The sequence below is a fragment of the Glarea lozoyensis genome (genome assembly GCF_000409485.1).
Source record: "Glarea lozoyensis ATCC 20868 chromosome Unknown GLAREA7, whole genome shotgun sequence".
Classification (NCBI taxonomy): domain Eukaryota; kingdom Fungi; phylum Ascomycota; class Leotiomycetes; order Helotiales; family Helotiaceae; genus Glarea; species Glarea lozoyensis.
Genome location: NW_007361002.1, coordinates 1,708,321 through 1,726,005, shown reverse-complemented (window position 1 = coordinate 1,726,005; position 17,685 = coordinate 1,708,321). Strand labels below are relative to the sequence as shown.

Genomic DNA, 17,685 nt, shown 5'->3' with positions numbered 1-17,685 from the left:
TGCGTCGCAGCGTGCGTATACATGGAAGAAAACAGACAACTGGCTCAGTTAACCTTCGATGCGGATGCTTCCTTCTTCTGAATGAGGGCTGCTTGAAGTCGCTCATGTGCTGTGGCCACAAGATTTCCGGAGCAATAAACTATCCGCATCGATGCTGAGGCGTCTCGGCGACCAGTATGTGCCCGCGCTATATACAGCACCGAGTGACTGTGGATTGAACGTACGAGTCCATCGTTTTGTTCTGTTGAGCTGGTTTGTTGAGCTAGTTGAGCTGGTTGCGACTGTCGCTTTTGCAAAAGTGAAAATTGAGCTCAACTTGATGTACAGCAACGAAGAAAAGAATTCTGACGATTGACACGGGAGACTGCATCGGCCAAATGAAAGTCCGATCAGCTTTTGCCGAGGCCAAAGCCAACGGTCTATTTTCACACTCGGTCACAATAGTCTCACCTCGCTTCCTATTATTTCTAGTAGAACTGGACACTTGAAGATCGCGTCTCATTCAAGTCAATTGAAATCTCAGAAGAGACATAGTAAGTCTAAATCAGCGACTGAATGCATCATTCAATTTGCCCCGCCATCAGTCTCGGCATAAGGCCTTCGCCATTGCACCTTATGACTTCGGAAACAAGCTAAATACCGTGACCCCGCGACCGAAGATACAAAGAGTGCCATTAGTACCTTATGTGTGCCACTTATCAACTCGCACTCAAATCATCATCACTCGAGTCTAGCCTACTCGGGTCCTTGCGACGACGACTGGATCAGTTTGACTGTTCTCATCTTGTAGAAAATTCCAATCTCCTCGCACGTTCGCCGATGTTTTGCGCTAATAGTCCAACATACAGTCTCTGAAACACCTTGTGAGGCAACCATTGCGGTACGGAGCAACCCTACACACCCAGCCGCGTCGTCTGAGAATCCGGTAGCGCCTACACGAATCTATCCGTCCGAAGCTGGACTTAAAAGCGTCGTCCGCAGCCTTGCAATTGTTGCTTTCAACAACCCATTTCCGTCTCTCTTTCATACTTGAGCAGTCATGTCGGAATTTAATATCCCAGGAAAGATAATCTCGGCTGTATCTGCTGTGTCATCATACTATCTCGTAAACTATTCGCCAGATCTCCTGTTGTCATCCAACCCTGGTCTGTTCGGTACTTTCCTTCAGTTGTGGACTCTCCAATTATGCCTTTGGCTGGTTTGGAAAGCTGTTCTATGGCCCAAATTTTTCTCGCCTCTTCGTAATCTCCCCGGGCCAGATGGCGGGAGTTGGTGGAATGGCCATTTCAATGAAATATTCAAAAATCCGACCGGTTTCCCAATGGAAAAATGGTATGGCTATGGTTACACTGCATTCTTGTGCATGATCAACGCTGACTGTGCCTGACAGGATCAACAATACCCCCAACGACGGTCTCATTTACTATCGAGGGTTGTTCAATGCTGAAAGACTTTTTCTCACGTCTCCCAAGGCTCTGAGCGAAGTGCTAACGACCAAGAGTTATGACTTCAAGCGACCTGAGCAAGTGACAGCGGCATTGAGCCGTTTACTTGGTGTCGGAGTCCTGCTAGCCGAAGGAGACGAGCACAAATTCCAGCGGAAACACCTTATGCCTGCTTTTGCCTTCAGACATATCAAAGATCTTTATCCAGTTTTCTGGTCGAAGGCTAAAGAAAATGTGTTCAAGATGGCCGAGCATGTCAATAATGGTGGCATAGACAAGAAGTTGATACCAAATCGGGATCCGGAGAAGCCAATCGATGAAAAAGACAGCACGCCAGTAATTGACGTGGGAGGGTGGAGTGCACGTGCTACACTTGACATAATTGGCCTTGCTGGTATGGGAAAAGACTTCGGAGCTGTTGAAGATGAAGATGCTCTTTTGAGTCGGACGTACCGGAGCATCTTCAAGCCAACTAGAGGTGCGATGGCACTTGGTTTGTTGGGATTCATCTTACCGGGGTGGCTCGTCAGAATTTTGCCAGTCAAGAGAAATAGTGATATCGAGGAGGCATCTAAAACTATTCGTTCGGTCTGTAAGCAGGAGATCATGGAAAAGAAAGAAAGGCTGAAGAAGAAAGATAATTCTGACGTTGACATCCTAAGCATCGCGTTAGAAAGCGGGGGTTTTACTGATGAGAATCTCGTTGACCAGATGATGACCTTCTTGGCGGCAGGACATGAGACTACCGCCTCGAGTATGATTTGGGCGATTTATCTGCTCTGCGTCCATCCAGAAATCCAAAGTCGCTTACGGGAAGAGATTCGCGCCAACCTACCCAGTCTCGACTCGGATGAATGCGCGAACAGTCAGCAAATCGACCACATGCCGTATCTGAATGCGGTGTGTAGCGAAGTCCTGCGCTATTTCCCGCCAGTCCCTCTTACACCTCGAGTTGCGGCGCGCAATACTACAATTTGTGGTCAGAAAGTCCCAAAAGGCACTCGTATCATGCTCATTCCGTGGGCTGTTAATCGATCCGAGGAATTATGGGGTCCAGATGCTCGCAAATTTAACCCAGAACGTTGGATGCCGTCAGAAGACAAACCATCTCCTGCTAATGGTGGTGCTACAAGCAACTATTCTTACCTTACTTTCCTCCACGGCCCCAGGAGTTGTATTGGACAGGGCTTTGCGAAGAGTGAGTTTGCATGCTTATTGGCTGCTTGGGTGGGTAAGTTCGATTTCCAGATCAACGACGAGAGAGAGTTGGATGAGAAGAATCTTAATATCAAGGGAGGTGTAACTTCTAAGCCAGCGAAGGGTTTGTTTGTCAAGACCAAAGTCGTGCCAGGGTGGTAGATCATGCGTATCATGTAAACGACAGTTACAGCGAGGGAGTTGTAGATGAAATAGTTAGTGCGCAAGTTGGAGATATAGTTAAACATCAAAGAACCATAGAATGTAATCAAGCCATTCCCTAGTCCTAAGAGCCCCATAGATGTTAGCCAAGCCTAACATCATATCCGTGTTAGTACTTCTTGATTTATGTTGCACTGTTAACCTTACATTGAGGGTCTATATTCGACATCGGAATTGTACCTTGTGATCATTCTCCTTACTTGGCAGCCGAACAAAAGCGAAGCTTAAGACGACAGATCTCTTGCGCGGCCATTTGTTGCAGCTTCGCGCGGCTGTCGGCCAGTACCCAACCGGTTTCCAAGAATGGCAAGCCACGAGAACCGGTGTATTTACTAACTAAGAAAGACTTTGAAACAATTACATTATTTATCGTAAAGAGTTGCCACCTTGCATCAGAATTTCATGCCCTGATCAAACTTTGTTGTAACAGTGTGAAGCTGTGTAAAGTTCAAGCCTCTGCTCTTCTGATTTGACGAATGGGCCATTCGATCAAAGTCTCATGTTCCTTTCCAAGGATATTTTTAATGCCACTCATCATGTGTTCTGCCCAGCCTTCAATAAACCAATAGTAATCGATTTCTTTAAGCAGCACCACAAAATGGGCGAGTATGATCAGACCCGCTGAGCACTTCTCTATTAGAAGTTGAGTGAACTCCGGTGGAAGTCTGTACAGCCAACCAAAAACTTGCGGCGAATGTCTCCTATCATCCTCGCCTGTCCGTATAATGCGCTCATAGACGGCATGGAAAGATTTAACGAGATTGTCCAGCACTTTGAGGCAAATCCCAGCATCGAAGCTATACGTAGCAGCTCTGCTTTCGATGTGTCGTCGTAACTCCTCCAGAGGTTGCACATAGTCAGGCACGGAATCTCGCTTTCGTTTTGCGGGTTTGTATGAGGCAGACGCTTCCTGAATGGGTCCAAGAACTGCAGCATAAAGCTCAGCACGTTTACTATCCATGATCGATCTTACTCCTCCAAGCAAGATCAACCACTGAATGTTTCCAGTCTCGCTGAACGCAATGAATTCCCCAGACTGCGGGCCTTTGGCGAGATAGCAAAAGCAGATCAAGGTAGCCGCTGCATAAAGAGCCTCACAATTCATTGAATCGAGACCAGGTAGTACTGTAGTCACTCCTTGCAAGGCTATCGTCTCATGCTTTTCAGCGAGTGCTATATATTTCGCCCTACGTTCTGGATTGGTACGACCTAAATGGAATGCAGCCAAAGCTAGCGTCAGATGTAGTACGAACTGGTTGGAGAAGCCAATATTAGGAACATTCATTTGCCAGAAACGAAGACTTCCAGGATCATCGCCAATCGTCGGGCATGTTATCATCAAGAAATGGTGCCAGAGTTCAAACTCTTCGGCAGTGAAAGTCGGGATGACGGGAGAATTCTGTACTCCGGTGGGAGTTAAATGCGTTGCAGGACTAAGATCCCTCTTTTGGCAAACAGACGATGGAAGTACCTGGTCCTGGTACCGAGATGGTACGAAGCGCCTCGCATTAGAAGGTGGATTTTGAGTAGAGTCGGAATCCGAGGTAAGCGAAGACGAGCTGATGGAGAATGGACATGCTATGTTGTGTTTTTTGCAGTTGAGACATGTAGGTTTTGCTTCGTCGCACTATAAAATAAGTTATTAATCCTACGGCTCAAAAATGTTTGCGTACTAGAACACTCGTGGAGAGACCTTGACCGCAACCACATTGATCTTCAATCTTACACCTGGCAGAGTAAAGGGGTGACCATACAACGAAAAGATGTAGTCGGGTAAATCTCACCTTGATCCTGCGCTTCTTACAGGATGCACATCCAGTGCGAGTTTTTCGATGTGGCTTTCTCGCGCCTTTGAATTCGTCTGTATCCGGCATGAGCCGGGCTACGAAATCGAGGATGTCCTTGTTTCTTGAGCGTTTACAATTGTAGATAGCATTTTAATAGCGCGGGGGAAAACCCAACAAGAAGATCGAAACGATGTAGGTCTCTTCACGCGCTGCTCTGTCTCTCTAGTAGACCTGGTGTGTTGACGGTCAGTTAGGCAAGACATACGATGATGTTGATGCGCTAATACTCTAAGCGATGCCTGACCCACAATCAAGTTCGGATGAGGTGCCAGGTGCGTGCGCCAGGATAGCTCGCGGAGGACAAAATAAATGGCAGTCGCAACACAATATTTCCTTGATTAAGTTGATTAAATATCGTATATTTAGTGGGTTAACTTGAAACATTATCACTATTCCGTCAATTGTTTACACTAAATAAGACTTTTTAAACTCTATTCGAAGTCGACTTATTGTCAGTCTAAGGTTAGTGGGTAGGTGACTGACACTTATTTTGTCCTCCGCGAGGATAGGTAAGCTTTACTAAGTTATTACCCAGCGATACAAGAGGTAATTTCACATGCCCCCTCAAGTAAAAAAGGGGCACGCTGGTCTTTAACGGCATTACAGAAAAGGAGTTTCCCGTCCACGATTGTGAATTGAAAATGCCCTCTAAGATTACGAGCGAATCTTGTGACGTTTTCATTACGCACAACGGGAACTAAATCACATTCAACAATGAATGCATTACATTAAATCAATGTTGTAAACTGATTCTCTGGCATGTTACAGGGCACTCGTCCTACGACTGCCGGCTATATTATGCATCAGCTAGTTGGCCTCAAGCCAGAAGTAGCTGTCTCTGCAGGAAAATCAAATGAAAACAGTGTTGGCGTTGAACGAGGCATCCGACCACTCTGCTCGATTAGCTTATGTGCTGATACAGGAGTGGAGGAATGGCTCACCACCTGATTCGATTATAGAAATTGGTTCCTTCGGACGATGCTCTGCCTGAGGTAAGCTCTCAATCTCCGAAAGCTGAAACTATGAGATATAAATATTCATACTGCCATCGAAATCTTTGATTGCACGCGGAGGTGTAGTAACGTGGCGGCTGGCGGGTTTCCTAGCTGGTTGTTGAGTAAAGCAGGATTTGGTGAGGATAGAGAACTGAGGTAAATTCAGGGCGAGTGTTGTTGATTATCCGGCTTCAATGGCGGAGATGCTAGTCGATTGTTGGGGAATAGGTGAGACACTGGAACATCACCATTTGTTTGCACGCAAGCTAAATAAAGTAGTCTATCTGGCATGTACCACTGCATATCTGACGGCTTGTTTTAAAGGAATACAAATACTTCTCGTGACGTCGTAGCTTTTTCCTGAGCGTAGTTGTGTTTCTCGCTTAGTGTCCTGGAGAATGATTCCTGCTTCAGAATGGACTTTCAGCATGCCAGTCCGAGGAATCTCGCCACACTTATATTGACCCTCTTACATTCCCATTCTTGAAATCGCTATCGGCATCAACAACTGAATGCCGCTATGAAACTATAAGCAGCAACTGCTGCTGCTAGGGGTGGTCCAATAATGGAATCAATTTACAGCTTTTCTCGACAACCATGCGTTCTTTCCGTTGGACAATCGTGCTGCCCTTTGGCGCTTTTGCTGCCATTGGCACGAATAACTTGCAGAGGCGTAATTGCCATGCAAACAATTGTGCAAGGCAAATTACGGGTACAGGCGCACATATAACTCCTGACCTAACTGCTCGGTTAGCAGATTGTTCAAGTTATATGACAGCTGTGCTAAACCCTTCCGCAATGTAAGTTGGATTGATGAATTTATACTGAACTTGTTAACACAATACAGTTCCGCTACAAACACCCAGCCGGTCCCGCTCTATGCAACTCCATTTTGTTCGGATGCAGCGGAGTATAGTAGTGTCTGTTCTTGTGCTGGAGTCAAAGAGACTACAATCACAGTCGCTACTTCGACTGCTCCAGAATTTTCCACCTATACTTTCACAACAACCGTCACATCGCTGATTGGAGGAGGGAGCCTTGGTTCCTCTGGAGATTCAACCAGCGCCTCATCGTCGACGGCATCTTCTAGCCCAACAACCACAACCCAGGATACTGCATCATCTACCAGTTCAACAACGACCCAGGATAGTACAGCGGATGGCACTACGGTTGGATCAGGCGCAGGCGCAGGAGCCAGCACGACGATCAGTACAACCTCTTCTACAACAACAGCTTGTCCTTCCGGTAGGGCACAGTGCTCTGCCGATACTTGCAACGATCTCCAAACAGATGAACAAAATTGCGGGCAGTGTGGTACAGTTGTAAGTTACTCACAACATTGATTTGTAGATGATTGCTTCTAACATAATTTAGTGCACATCAACAGATATCTGCTACCTAGGCAATTGCACTTCGCTTCTTGATATTTCATCTCGCTGTGATAGTCCCGCCTTTTGTGATAAAGCAGATCAGTTTGCATGCCAACCTGGCTGTGCTGGAACTAGAGGATACTGCCAGCCTGATGTTACTGGGCAAGGCAGATGTCGAAGCGAGTCATCGAATCCGGAATGCGTGAACCAAACAGTGTGTGCAACAAATGCTGAGTGCCCTGGTGGCTATTGTATTCAGTCGTGCTGTGCGACGCCGACTTGTTATTTCTTCCAAGACACTTCCTTCTGCACAAATGCAACGACAAGCAACATTCCGAAGCGGGATTTGAGCTGGCGAGGTCCTGACAGTGGACTCCCCTTTTGACAACACGCTAGGTGACTCCGTGGGAGTCTGTTATGAGAGCGGCAATCGAAATATCTTTTTAGGTTATAATATTTTTAGACAGGTGGCATGCCCCCTAGCATGTCAGCTAGATTAGCTCCCTTCAATTGTATCAAATTTCGCCCGATTCCTGATGTTTTGAGTAGGAGAATGCGTGCCTTGCTGCTTGAGACCGATACCTAGGTATGTAGCTGCAGAGAAAACTTGTGATACAATGACTCTTAATCACCTATGGCTCTAGCATCGAGGTGCGTGCTGTTGGATGGCCCCAGATTTCATCAGCCATATCAAATCAGGTTAGAAATAACGCAATAATTCATTACTAGTCTCACTCGAGACAAGAATCGTATCTGTACGGAGTAGACCGTATTCGTATGTATGAGTGTATGTTTGAGTGCGTGCCTTGAAGTGACGTGTGTAAGAGCCGGACTGGAGTTGGTTCGGCATCGGACCGTACCGGCGGGTCAAACGGAGGCATGCACGATCGGTTCTACGGCGGTCGAAAAGCCCAAAAACGGGCGGAGATAAGAAGGTTTGTGTGCCCATCATCGCGATGCCCCATGCTCATGCCATCGGCCGCTAGCAAATAACAAGCAATCAACTCCAAATTGGTCTGTTTGTAGCCCGTATCCGATAGTACCTCCACCTCCAACATTGCTAAAGACGTCAACTAGAATTCTCAGTTTCGAAAAGGGACCACTCATCCGCACTCTTTACCAGACGTCGGCCTTGTCTAACCCGCAGTACTGTTCCTCTTCTTGGCCCGGTCTCGACCCATCTCGAAATAATCGTCTTTCCATGCCAAGTTCCAACTTGCAACTATCTTCTTCGTCGGCGGGCGCCTGCTTTAATGTCTCGCGCCTAACCACTCGCACGTTCATGCTACCAAAGTCTGCGAACCATGAAGCACGAAGAACAAGAATTGCTTAGCAACATCTCTCGGAATCGTCGGGTCGCATAGCTACAAAGTAGTTCTAGTTTCATTAGCCTTTGTCGCGGATCGGCGGATTATCTGAGCAACTACTCGCGGACACACCATTTTCTTTTCAGAACCGCAGATTGGCGGATGGCACTACAGCTGAGGCGTATAATTTTTGCCATTGGGGGTTGTTGATAACATCGTGTCATCCAGTTGCGGTTGCCGCGCATTCTCTCTCCACGAATAAATGGCGCGGGGCGCAAGACGGGTGTAATGGCGCTTTTGAATCCGACCTTCATATTTGGAGTGATCGTCCTTCTTTACCTATCGTCCTTCCTCATATTCGCGGTTCTCCGAATCTTGACCGGCATATCGATTCAGCGCATTGGTTATCTGTCACTTAGGAGGCTAGCATACACCCCGAAAGATGGTGTGAAGATAGAAATACGGGGGTTGGGCCTCAATCTTCACAGGCCGACCTTTGCACAGCCAACTTGGCTAAGCATCGTCCTCCAGGAACTTGCGATTACGGTGGATTTGTCGGCGACAGAGAAGGATGCTAATGGAGAACATGGGGTGGACAAGAAGGGGGGGCAGAAGGAGGGAGATAAAGGGAAGGACAACTCCCATGCCAACGAACCGCTATCACCGAAGGCGAACCCAGGCGTAGAAAGAAGTAAGAGCTGGCAGCAGCTTAATGGAATCAAAAATCGTATCAAGCGCATGCATAGGAAAATCAACTGGATTCGCATGGTGGATGTGGTTGCTACCAATACTTCTATCTCCGTACTCGAGGTTGGTCAGATACAGGTGGGGAGTTTTACAATGGCAGTGGACACGCGAAGGAAAATGATCGATAGGGGGAGAATGTTCGCACATGTCAAAACAGCGAAGAAAGAGCAGCGGCCTGCTGAATGGATGTTGACATTGCGTAGCGTGCTTTTTACGCCTGAAGGCAAAGACTCCCTAGAGGTGCTTGACCATGCGACCCTAAATGTACATGGGTTGTTGTACAAAGACCTCGATGGACTCCGTGATGCTGCGATTTCGCTCAAGTTGGGACGTGTACATGTACCTTACGACGATATTGCGGGATGTCTGGAGAGATATAAGGGTTGCCGCTACCGATATGGTGGCGCGAGGTCTGATGTGACGGAAATATATATCAACGATGTCATTGAAGAACTAGATTCTCCAGGGAGTCGTGAAGATCATCTGGCGCAAACTGTGTCGGATTCAAAGGAGTTCGTCAGCTCAATTCTCCGCGGTATCAAAGAGGTTCAGTTTGCGGTCAGCTTTGTCGGCTTCACCAAGAAGATTGACTTGGTTCGACCGCGGGGTGCCCCTGTTTATCTTAACGCGTCGATGAAAGAGGTTGGTGTTGATCTCCATCGACTTGATCAAAAATCACCTGCACATCGCATGTACTTTTCAGCGAAGGATGTGGCTCATCAGGCTCTAGTAGCGGCTTTATCCATCTCGATTGGTATAGATCATGGGCAAGGACGATCTGACAGGCTTGTGTATGTTCCAATGGCTACAACTACAGTCCGTACAACACTCCCCTCCAAGACTGTCGAAGCCACGAAAGACAATAGCGCAGATGAGCGGAACGCCAATATACTTTTCGCCAATGTTGTTGTTACATCTCCTTCGGTTGATCTGGATCCCATACACCTTCCACTCATTCTGGGATTGCTTCAGGGAAGGCCAAAACGTAAAGAGCGGCTTGCTACTCGAAAACATGTTCTTATTTCGAGATTGTTGCCGAAGGCTAACGTTAAGCTGTCGATGCACGAGCCGGTCGTCCGTATCGCTCTGCCTCCCGTCGAAAAGAACGCAGAGCCTGATGATTTTGATCTCATCATATCATCCATCTCTTCGATCTCTTTGGATATAGATTCGTCACATACTGCTACCGGTCAACTGCACTATGGATTGGGGTCAGCCTTGCGTGTGCTGTCTCATGATCTCTATTACCAAACGTCATCCGGGGCGCATTACGAGCTGATGCAAACAGAATCATTCGATTTAAAGGTTCATATCAGTGCGAGCCCAGACGTCTTTGTTGTCGCAACTGGAAACCTACAAACCTTTTCAATTCACATGATTCGACCAGAAATTAGTGATGGTGTTCGACAAATCGTGCGACAACTAAGGGTCAATGTAGAACCAGAAAAGAAGGCTCGACCCAAGACATCTCGAGACCCAAATTTCGTGAGGGCTATGCCACCGTGGCTACTTCACTTCCAGATACAAGGCTCTGATTTCAGCGCGGAAGTCGCTGGTGTAGACGAACAAATATCGTCAGAGACACGGGGGGTAGCTTTGCAACTGGAGTCATGGACTGCCGAATACCGCGCGCAAAAAGTCGACGCCATTGAGAGAAGGTCATCTCGTCGCAGGGCAGGTAGTAGCAAATCTATGACGCCGGACGCGGAGCTTTATTTGAAGATGCCACAGTCACCTAAAAAGAAACAGCAACTTCCTACAGATGGCCGCAGAATAGCGTTCCATGTACGTGGCTTAGAAACATTTGTTATAGAGTCAACAGAGAAGTGGGAGATCGAACCATTTGTTCGCATCCCTCGGTTTGAAGTCGCACTGACTACAACGAGCGATAATCAAGGCCCGATTTTCCACGTTAACAGCTTCGTAAAAACATTGCTAGTACAATACTCGCTGTACCGTCATTACGCGGCCGGCGTCGCTGGTACCGTTCTCAGCAAGGCTTTCGTTCGCACAAAGGCAGATAGGGATGAAGCAGAACAAGCTAGAGCTGAAGTTGCACACAGGCGCCCGCATTCACATCTCACGCCTATGTCGCCCGAAGAGACCTTCATGTACGAAAATTCTGGCTACCCATTCCCTGTGCAGGAACTGATAACTATCGATTTCCGCTCAACATTAATTCAGATCAAAGCTTTCATGCCATCAGACCCTGCCTTAATGCTGCAAGTTTACGGCATGGAAGCAGGACGCCACAGATGGTCTCCTCCTTTTTTGCACGCCAAACTGGCCCGGCTTTATGCTGATGCCCCAAGGATGCATCATGTCTGGGCTAGACTCCTGAGCATTAAATCACTCCGACTTGATCTTCGCAGTAGTAAGCGAAAGAAAAGCACTGGCGAGACAATCGAAGACAAATTGATCGATGTGACCATGGAGGCAATAAGACTGGCTGTCCCTCATCAGATGGTGCTACACAAAATCTTTGACAATTCTGTGAACACGCTGAAATCGGTCCAACAACTACATCATCGATTCGCAACGGGCACAAATAATTACATCCTCGACAAGCGACCAGAAGGGCCCAAGCTTGTTCCCAGAATCTCTTTACGCAGTAGGGCTTTGTTGTTTGAGGTTGAAGATGGTGCGTTTGAGTGGAAGTTGGGGACAATTTACCGTGCTGGACTCATCGAACAAGCGCAGCGACTTGCCCGTGAGGCAGCGTTCGAGGTAAAAGCCAAACGTATCAGAGAGGAAGAAATGCATCGCGATCCAACAAAGTTCCGAAACAGATCTGCTCACCCACGAGGTCGAAGTAACCACCAAGATGACACCCGAAGGCGAAGCAAAAGTGAGGATCGTGACGGAGGTAGTACCAAATACCGGGGTCGTCGTATGCGTTATGACCCAGAAGGAACTTGTGGGCTTAGTGGGCGAGCAAATATTTCTATAGCAGCCGCTCGCGAAAGACTAGAGCAGCACAATGCTCAAAGCTGGAAGAACAGAATAGACCGAGTGTTCAGTCTATCCCAAGCTGGTATGAAAGATTTACGAGGAGTCTTCTGGGGGTCTGACGAGCTCCCTGACGACATGGAAGAAACAGAAAATATTCTCGAAATTCCACAGCGGCCAGCCTTGATGGGGACATTAATAAGCGACTTACATATTACAATCGACAAGCCGTCGTTTCCCATCGATCATCTGCCAGAGTTCATGCATCGCGTTGGTAAAGGCATGCCCTATGATACGAAGTACTCTCTTCTGATACCTCTGCACGTTCAAATAAACATGGGAGAAGCTCGGGTATCACTACGTGATTACCCACTACCACTCCTCCATGTCCCGGCAATAAAACCAGGTCAATCTGCTAGATTACCTGCATGGTCGCTCAAGACAGATTTTGTGATTGCTGAAGAATTTCGGGGATCCGAATCGACAAGACATGTCCAAGTCGATGTTGTACCGCCAAAAAACCGATCCCCAGGCTCCTCAAACAAGGGCCGGTTTGTTATCGACGTCAGAAGGACCGTTTCACCAGTCAAGACCTACTCCGAAATCAAGGTTGACATCAATACCAGCTACCCGACCCGGATCACATGGGGTTCATCCTACCAGCCTGCGATCCAGGACATGATGATGGTGATTGAGACTTTTACTAAACCTCAGGTCGATCCATCAGACCGAATTGGCTTTTGGGATAAGATTCGTCTTAGTTTCCACTCACGGGTAAGCGTCGCTTGGAAAGGCGACGGCGACGTGCACCTGATGCTTAAAGGAACACGAGATCCTTACGCCGTCACGGGAAATGGTGCTGGTTTCTTGATGTGTTGGCGAAGCGATGTACGGTGGAACATTGCGCAGGATGAAGACCCTCGCAAATTCATGACTGTAGACAGTGGCGAGTATATTCTTGCAATACCTGATTTTAGCCAGCAAGCGCGCAAATCCGAAAGACAAAACCGGGACGATGCTAGTGTCACCAGCTCCGATAGCTTCAAAAGCGGTGCTTCGTTCAAGAAAGTTGTGATGAAACTCTCCGGAAATGTTCAATGGCTTGCTGGATTGATGTTCGAAAGGAATTTGGAGAACAGTAGCAACTCGAGATCATTCGATTTCGAACCCCACTATAAAGTAATCCTTAAAGAGCCCCATTTTGCCAAAGCAACTCCCGGGTCCACCTACGATGCTTTCCGAGGGTTCCGCAGTCACCATATACATATGTCTGTCGCAGTCAAAGCCCCTGTGGACCGGGAATGGTCGGTTTCAAACTCTGCATCTTCTAAGAGTTATAATACTGTCCACTTAACCCCACGGTTCTTCACCCACTTCTTTGCGTGGTGGTCTATGTTTGGGGGGGCTATGGCTCTTCCTATTCGACAAGGTACACTATGGCCAGGCATCGAAAAATCCAGCAAAAAGTTTGGGCGGCATCTTGCCTCAATCAAATATAACCTTTTACTAGCTCCTCTATTCCTCAGCCATATTTACAAACACAAAGATGCAGAGGACTACTCCGAAGATGTCGTGTCTGCCACTGGTCTCAAGATGAGACTGGACAGTTTTATGCTTGATATGCACCAAAGAAGAGAAGAATTTCTTACTCAGGATCGAGGTCGTAAGACCCAAACCAAAACTACTGGTATGAAAATGCATCAAGCTCAATTAGACTTGATATCAGCAGACATTCGAGCAATTTCCGCAAGCATAGCAGGGACATCCGCGGAGGATTTAAAGAAGACATCACTCCCGTTTCTTGTCTCGCAACAAAATAATGGAGCGACAGATCTCTCCCATTTTGAGATACCCGACAATGATCTCAGTTGGATTGATATGGACGACTTTGTTGAATTGGATTGGATTTTGCCTTCTGAGGCCAATCCTCAGACAAAAATTATGCCTCTTGCATTTGCACCTCGTTTCACCTATTTTCGCCAAACAGACCACGGCGATACGATATCAGGAGACCCTAATAGAAGCAGTCCCTTTGGCAATGAGCCGACACATTTCTGCATCATGAGCAAAGATGACGACCCACGGCGTGTCCAGGCCCAGCTCATACAGTCTCGCCTAGAACAACTTGAAAAACAAATGGAGAGCCACGAGAAGGCTTTGGGCGATACTGAACTTAAGCTTATTCGAGATGAGCAGAACGAAAGACTTGTGGCCGAACATGAACAACTACGCAAACATGGCACAGTTCTACAAGACAAACATTTGTTTTTGGAGTCAATGATGCGACGGATGAGGGTACGCGTGCATATCGGAGATAAGCGTTCGGTTCCTGATGGCGATGCCGACGTAGACAGCGACGGCGAAACACCGATGCCGGAGGAGAAGAACGAGCCTGATACCCAAGGTCTGGACAGTAATCCTGCTGGAGATTTCGTCAGCGATTTCAATAACCGTTTTGTGATTCACAATATGCAGCTGAAATGGAACAATATGTTAAGGAATATCATCCTCCGGTATATCCATCAAGTCAGTCAACGCCGTGGATACGTCTACTATCAGTCTCGTCGGGCCGTGAAATTTATCCTTGATATCGTTGAGGAGCAGAACAAAGCGAAAGCTGGGAGACCTACGCCAAATACGCAGACGAACACGTCCTCTGACGAATCTGGGAACTCCCCGCAGGAGGGTGGCGATTTTCACGAAGTGGAGGAACGTATCAATGAACTCCTTGCTGACGGAAAAGATTTTGTCAATGCCAATGACAGGATGCAAGATGTCAACACTCAAAAAGTGTCCGCTGATAATCTTGAATCTAATATAGCTCGCGAGTTTACGCCACAGAACAGCTATCACCTGAGACTTATTGCTCCACAGATTCAACTTCAAAGTGAGAAGAATCCCAAGGCTGTTGTTCTTGTCACGGCAAAGGGGATGGAACTGAAAGTTGTCGAAGTCATGGATAAAGACCGTATCTTTGATGACGTTAGTGGATTGGTGCAGCGTAGATTCTCTGTAGAGATGGACAGTACGCAGTTTTTCGTCACTCATCAGAAGTGGTTCTCTTCGCAATTGCTCTCAATGTATGCAGGGAGTCATTACGGAACGCCTTCCGGATCTGCTTGGCCTCCATGGGTCCCTATGGAAGTAATGTTTGACTTTCGCAGTGATCCCTTTGGGTTTAAACGAGCCGTCCAAAAGACCTCAGCCAGCCTCAGGTACGATAAGTTCAATACATTGCGCCTCAAGTACAATGACGAAGTTAGTGGCGGTGAAAACCATCCAACAAGCCCTCATAACGTTGAGAGTCGTATGGATCATTTATGGGTTGAATTTCCACAAATAAGAGCTCTCTGCAATTCCTCACAATATTATGCTATGTACATTATTGTGCTGGATCTTCTAATGTACAGCGAACCTCTCGAAAAAACCAGGAATGAGCGTTTGGAGAAGATCATGCTTGCATCTGATTTCAGTGACTTGAGAGGAGCTCCAGAAATGGTGATCAAGCTGCAAGAGCGAATTAGACAGCTGGAAGAGATTAAAAGACAGTTCCAGATCAATTCCAAGTATCTCGATAAAAAGGGATGGGAGGACAGGATACTTCTTGACAAGGATCTTACTCGATGCGAAGACGAACTATTTTTCATGATGAAAGCTATCACTTCTTCCCAGAGAAAGTATGATGGAACTCAGACAAGTGGTTTGCTTAGATGGAACATATCGTCTCAGCAAATCGTTTGGCATCTTGTTCGCGATAATAATGAACCACTGATGGAATTTCAACTTCAAAGGGCCGAATACGACCGCACAGACAACTCTGATGGATCGCACATCAACTTGATGCAAATAGGGAAGATTGTTGGACTAAATCTCCTTCCCGATGCTATTTATCCCGAGATGTTCGCTCCATATTCGGACGCTGAGAGGGGGACTTTCAGTGAAGGCGGCAATCAACAAATGCTTAGAGTTTATTGGTACATGCTTGAAGCCATTGCAGGCATACCTGTACTGGATCACTTTGAAGTTAATCTTTTCCCTATGAAGATTCAATTGGAGCGTGAGGTTGGGAAACGTCTTTTTGAGTACATGTTTCCAGGCTCTAGCGAGGAGAAGAGCTCGAAGAATAAGTCGCCATTTATGGTCAAGCACATGCAGCCTCTGGGAAAAGATGAAACCGATCAGGATGATATCTCAGCTTCTTCGAGCGGAGTGACCATCACGGATTACGACAAGCAAGACTCCGCTTCCAACACAAGAGCTGGTTCGCTAGAGCTCCGTCTTCAGCCCACAATGACCTCTGAACTGAGGCCAACGACCTCTTACATGTCGAAAAGCAAAGCCACGAGTATCCACTCCACTAACGGGGAACAAGGATATCACTTCAAACTATTCCAATCCAACAGACCGTCCACCGCAAAGGTGCCAACTAAAAAGGCGTCTATCGACAGCCTGCAGTCTAGCTTTCAGTCGAATATATCACGTCCTACTATAGCCCGCTCTGCGACAAGCGCTTCGAACTTTGACAGCAACTCAACTTATGGCGATGCAAAAGCGAAACGTTTCGGCGTCAATAGGAAGGGAAGCAAAAACCATGAGCAACCTTCTGATGACCTTACTAAGATGATGTCACGAGCTTCGAACTACATGACTCTTGCTTATGTTAAAATTCCCAGCGTGGTGTTGTGTCTCAGTTACAAGGGAAAAGGAGATCGCAACATCGAAGACGTTCACGACTTCGTCTTCCGCCTTCCTATGATCGAATATCGCAACAAGACATGGTCAAATCTCGACCTAGCGCTAGCTCTCAAGAAAGATGTTATTAAAGCACTCATCTCACACACCGGTGCCATTATCGGGAACAAATTCAGTAAACACCGTCCAAACGTTGCCCAGCAAAGTCGACTGCGAGAATTAGCGACAAGCAGCATGGTCTTGACACCATCTTATGACAATTCTCATGAAAATAGTGATGCTAGCAGTACCCTTGCCTCAAGTCCGACAGACAAGAAATCAGAAAGATCCAAGAGTCCACGCCGATCGTTTGCGTCCAGCAGGAACGGGCTAGCACGCACCAACAGTGAATCTAGCAGCGTTCAATCCTACCCAGGTCCAGCACGACCTCCAGTACTACCCAAGTCCTTGACAATGACACCAGCACGCTACAACGCCGAGCGACCCGACAACAATGATAGCAGCACTACAGGCTCGAGGTCCATCCAAGAACCTGCCGAGGAGACCAAGAGCACTGGTTTTGTAACCGCAGCATTCAATCGTCTCAAAAAGAAAACCGAGGGACACGGAAACGGGACTTCTGATGCCCACGAAGAAGGGGAAGAGGGGGTGAAGCGGAAGACGAAAAGTCTTCTGGGGAAGAAGATCTTTTAGATCGCATACATGATCATGTTATCTAGCCGCCACATTTTTAGGTTCGACGCCGGATCCCATGATCTACTATCCATAGCATCTAGTTCATTTGTACATTATTACACCCATTTGGGTTCTCGGGATTAGAGATTAGGGAGGGAAATTGGGTGAAGCTAGATTTGTAATTTCTCGTTTCTGGCTTGTTTGCATATGCATTGGTGGCGTACTGTTTTAAGTGGTGT

The 17,685-nt window shown here is 47.2% G+C and overlaps 4 protein-coding genes across 4 annotated transcripts; 3 read left to right on the top strand and 1 right to left on the bottom strand.

Annotated features, from left to right (window-relative positions):
- Positions 1 to 1,039: 1,039 nt before the first annotated feature.
- On the top strand, positions 1,040 to 2,804 carry GLAREA_01737 (Cytochrome P450; the record flags this gene model as incomplete). The annotated part of the gene is made up of 2 exons (XM_008088953.1): positions 1,040 to 1,332; positions 1,391 to 2,804. 2 exons carry the CDS (start codon positions 1,040 to 1,042, stop codon positions 2,802 to 2,804), a joined length of 1,707 nt encoding a protein of 568 aa, XP_008087144.1.
- Positions 2,805 to 3,312: 508 nt separating this feature from the next.
- On the bottom strand, positions 3,313 to 4,738 carry GLAREA_01736 (Zn2/Cys6 DNA-binding protein; the record flags this gene model as incomplete). The annotated part of the gene is made up of 2 exons (XM_008088952.1): positions 3,313 to 4,491; positions 4,649 to 4,738. 2 exons carry the CDS (start codon positions 4,736 to 4,738, stop codon positions 3,313 to 3,315), a joined length of 1,269 nt encoding a protein of 422 aa, XP_008087143.1.
- Positions 4,739 to 6,303: 1,565 nt separating this feature from the next.
- On the top strand, positions 6,304 to 7,461 carry GLAREA_01735 (uncharacterized protein; the record flags this gene model as incomplete). The annotated part of the gene is made up of 3 exons (XM_008088951.1): positions 6,304 to 6,506; positions 6,554 to 7,028; positions 7,081 to 7,461. 3 exons carry the CDS (start codon positions 6,304 to 6,306, stop codon positions 7,459 to 7,461), a joined length of 1,059 nt encoding a protein of 352 aa, XP_008087142.1.
- Positions 7,462 to 8,671: 1,210 nt separating this feature from the next.
- GLAREA_01734 (uncharacterized protein) lies at positions 8,672 to 17,464 on the top strand (the record flags this gene model as incomplete). The annotated part of the gene is made up of 1 exon (XM_008088950.1): positions 8,672 to 17,464. One exon carries the CDS (start codon positions 8,672 to 8,674, stop codon positions 17,462 to 17,464), a length of 8,793 nt encoding a protein of 2,930 aa, XP_008087141.1.
- Positions 17,465 to 17,685: the final 221 nt, after the last annotated feature.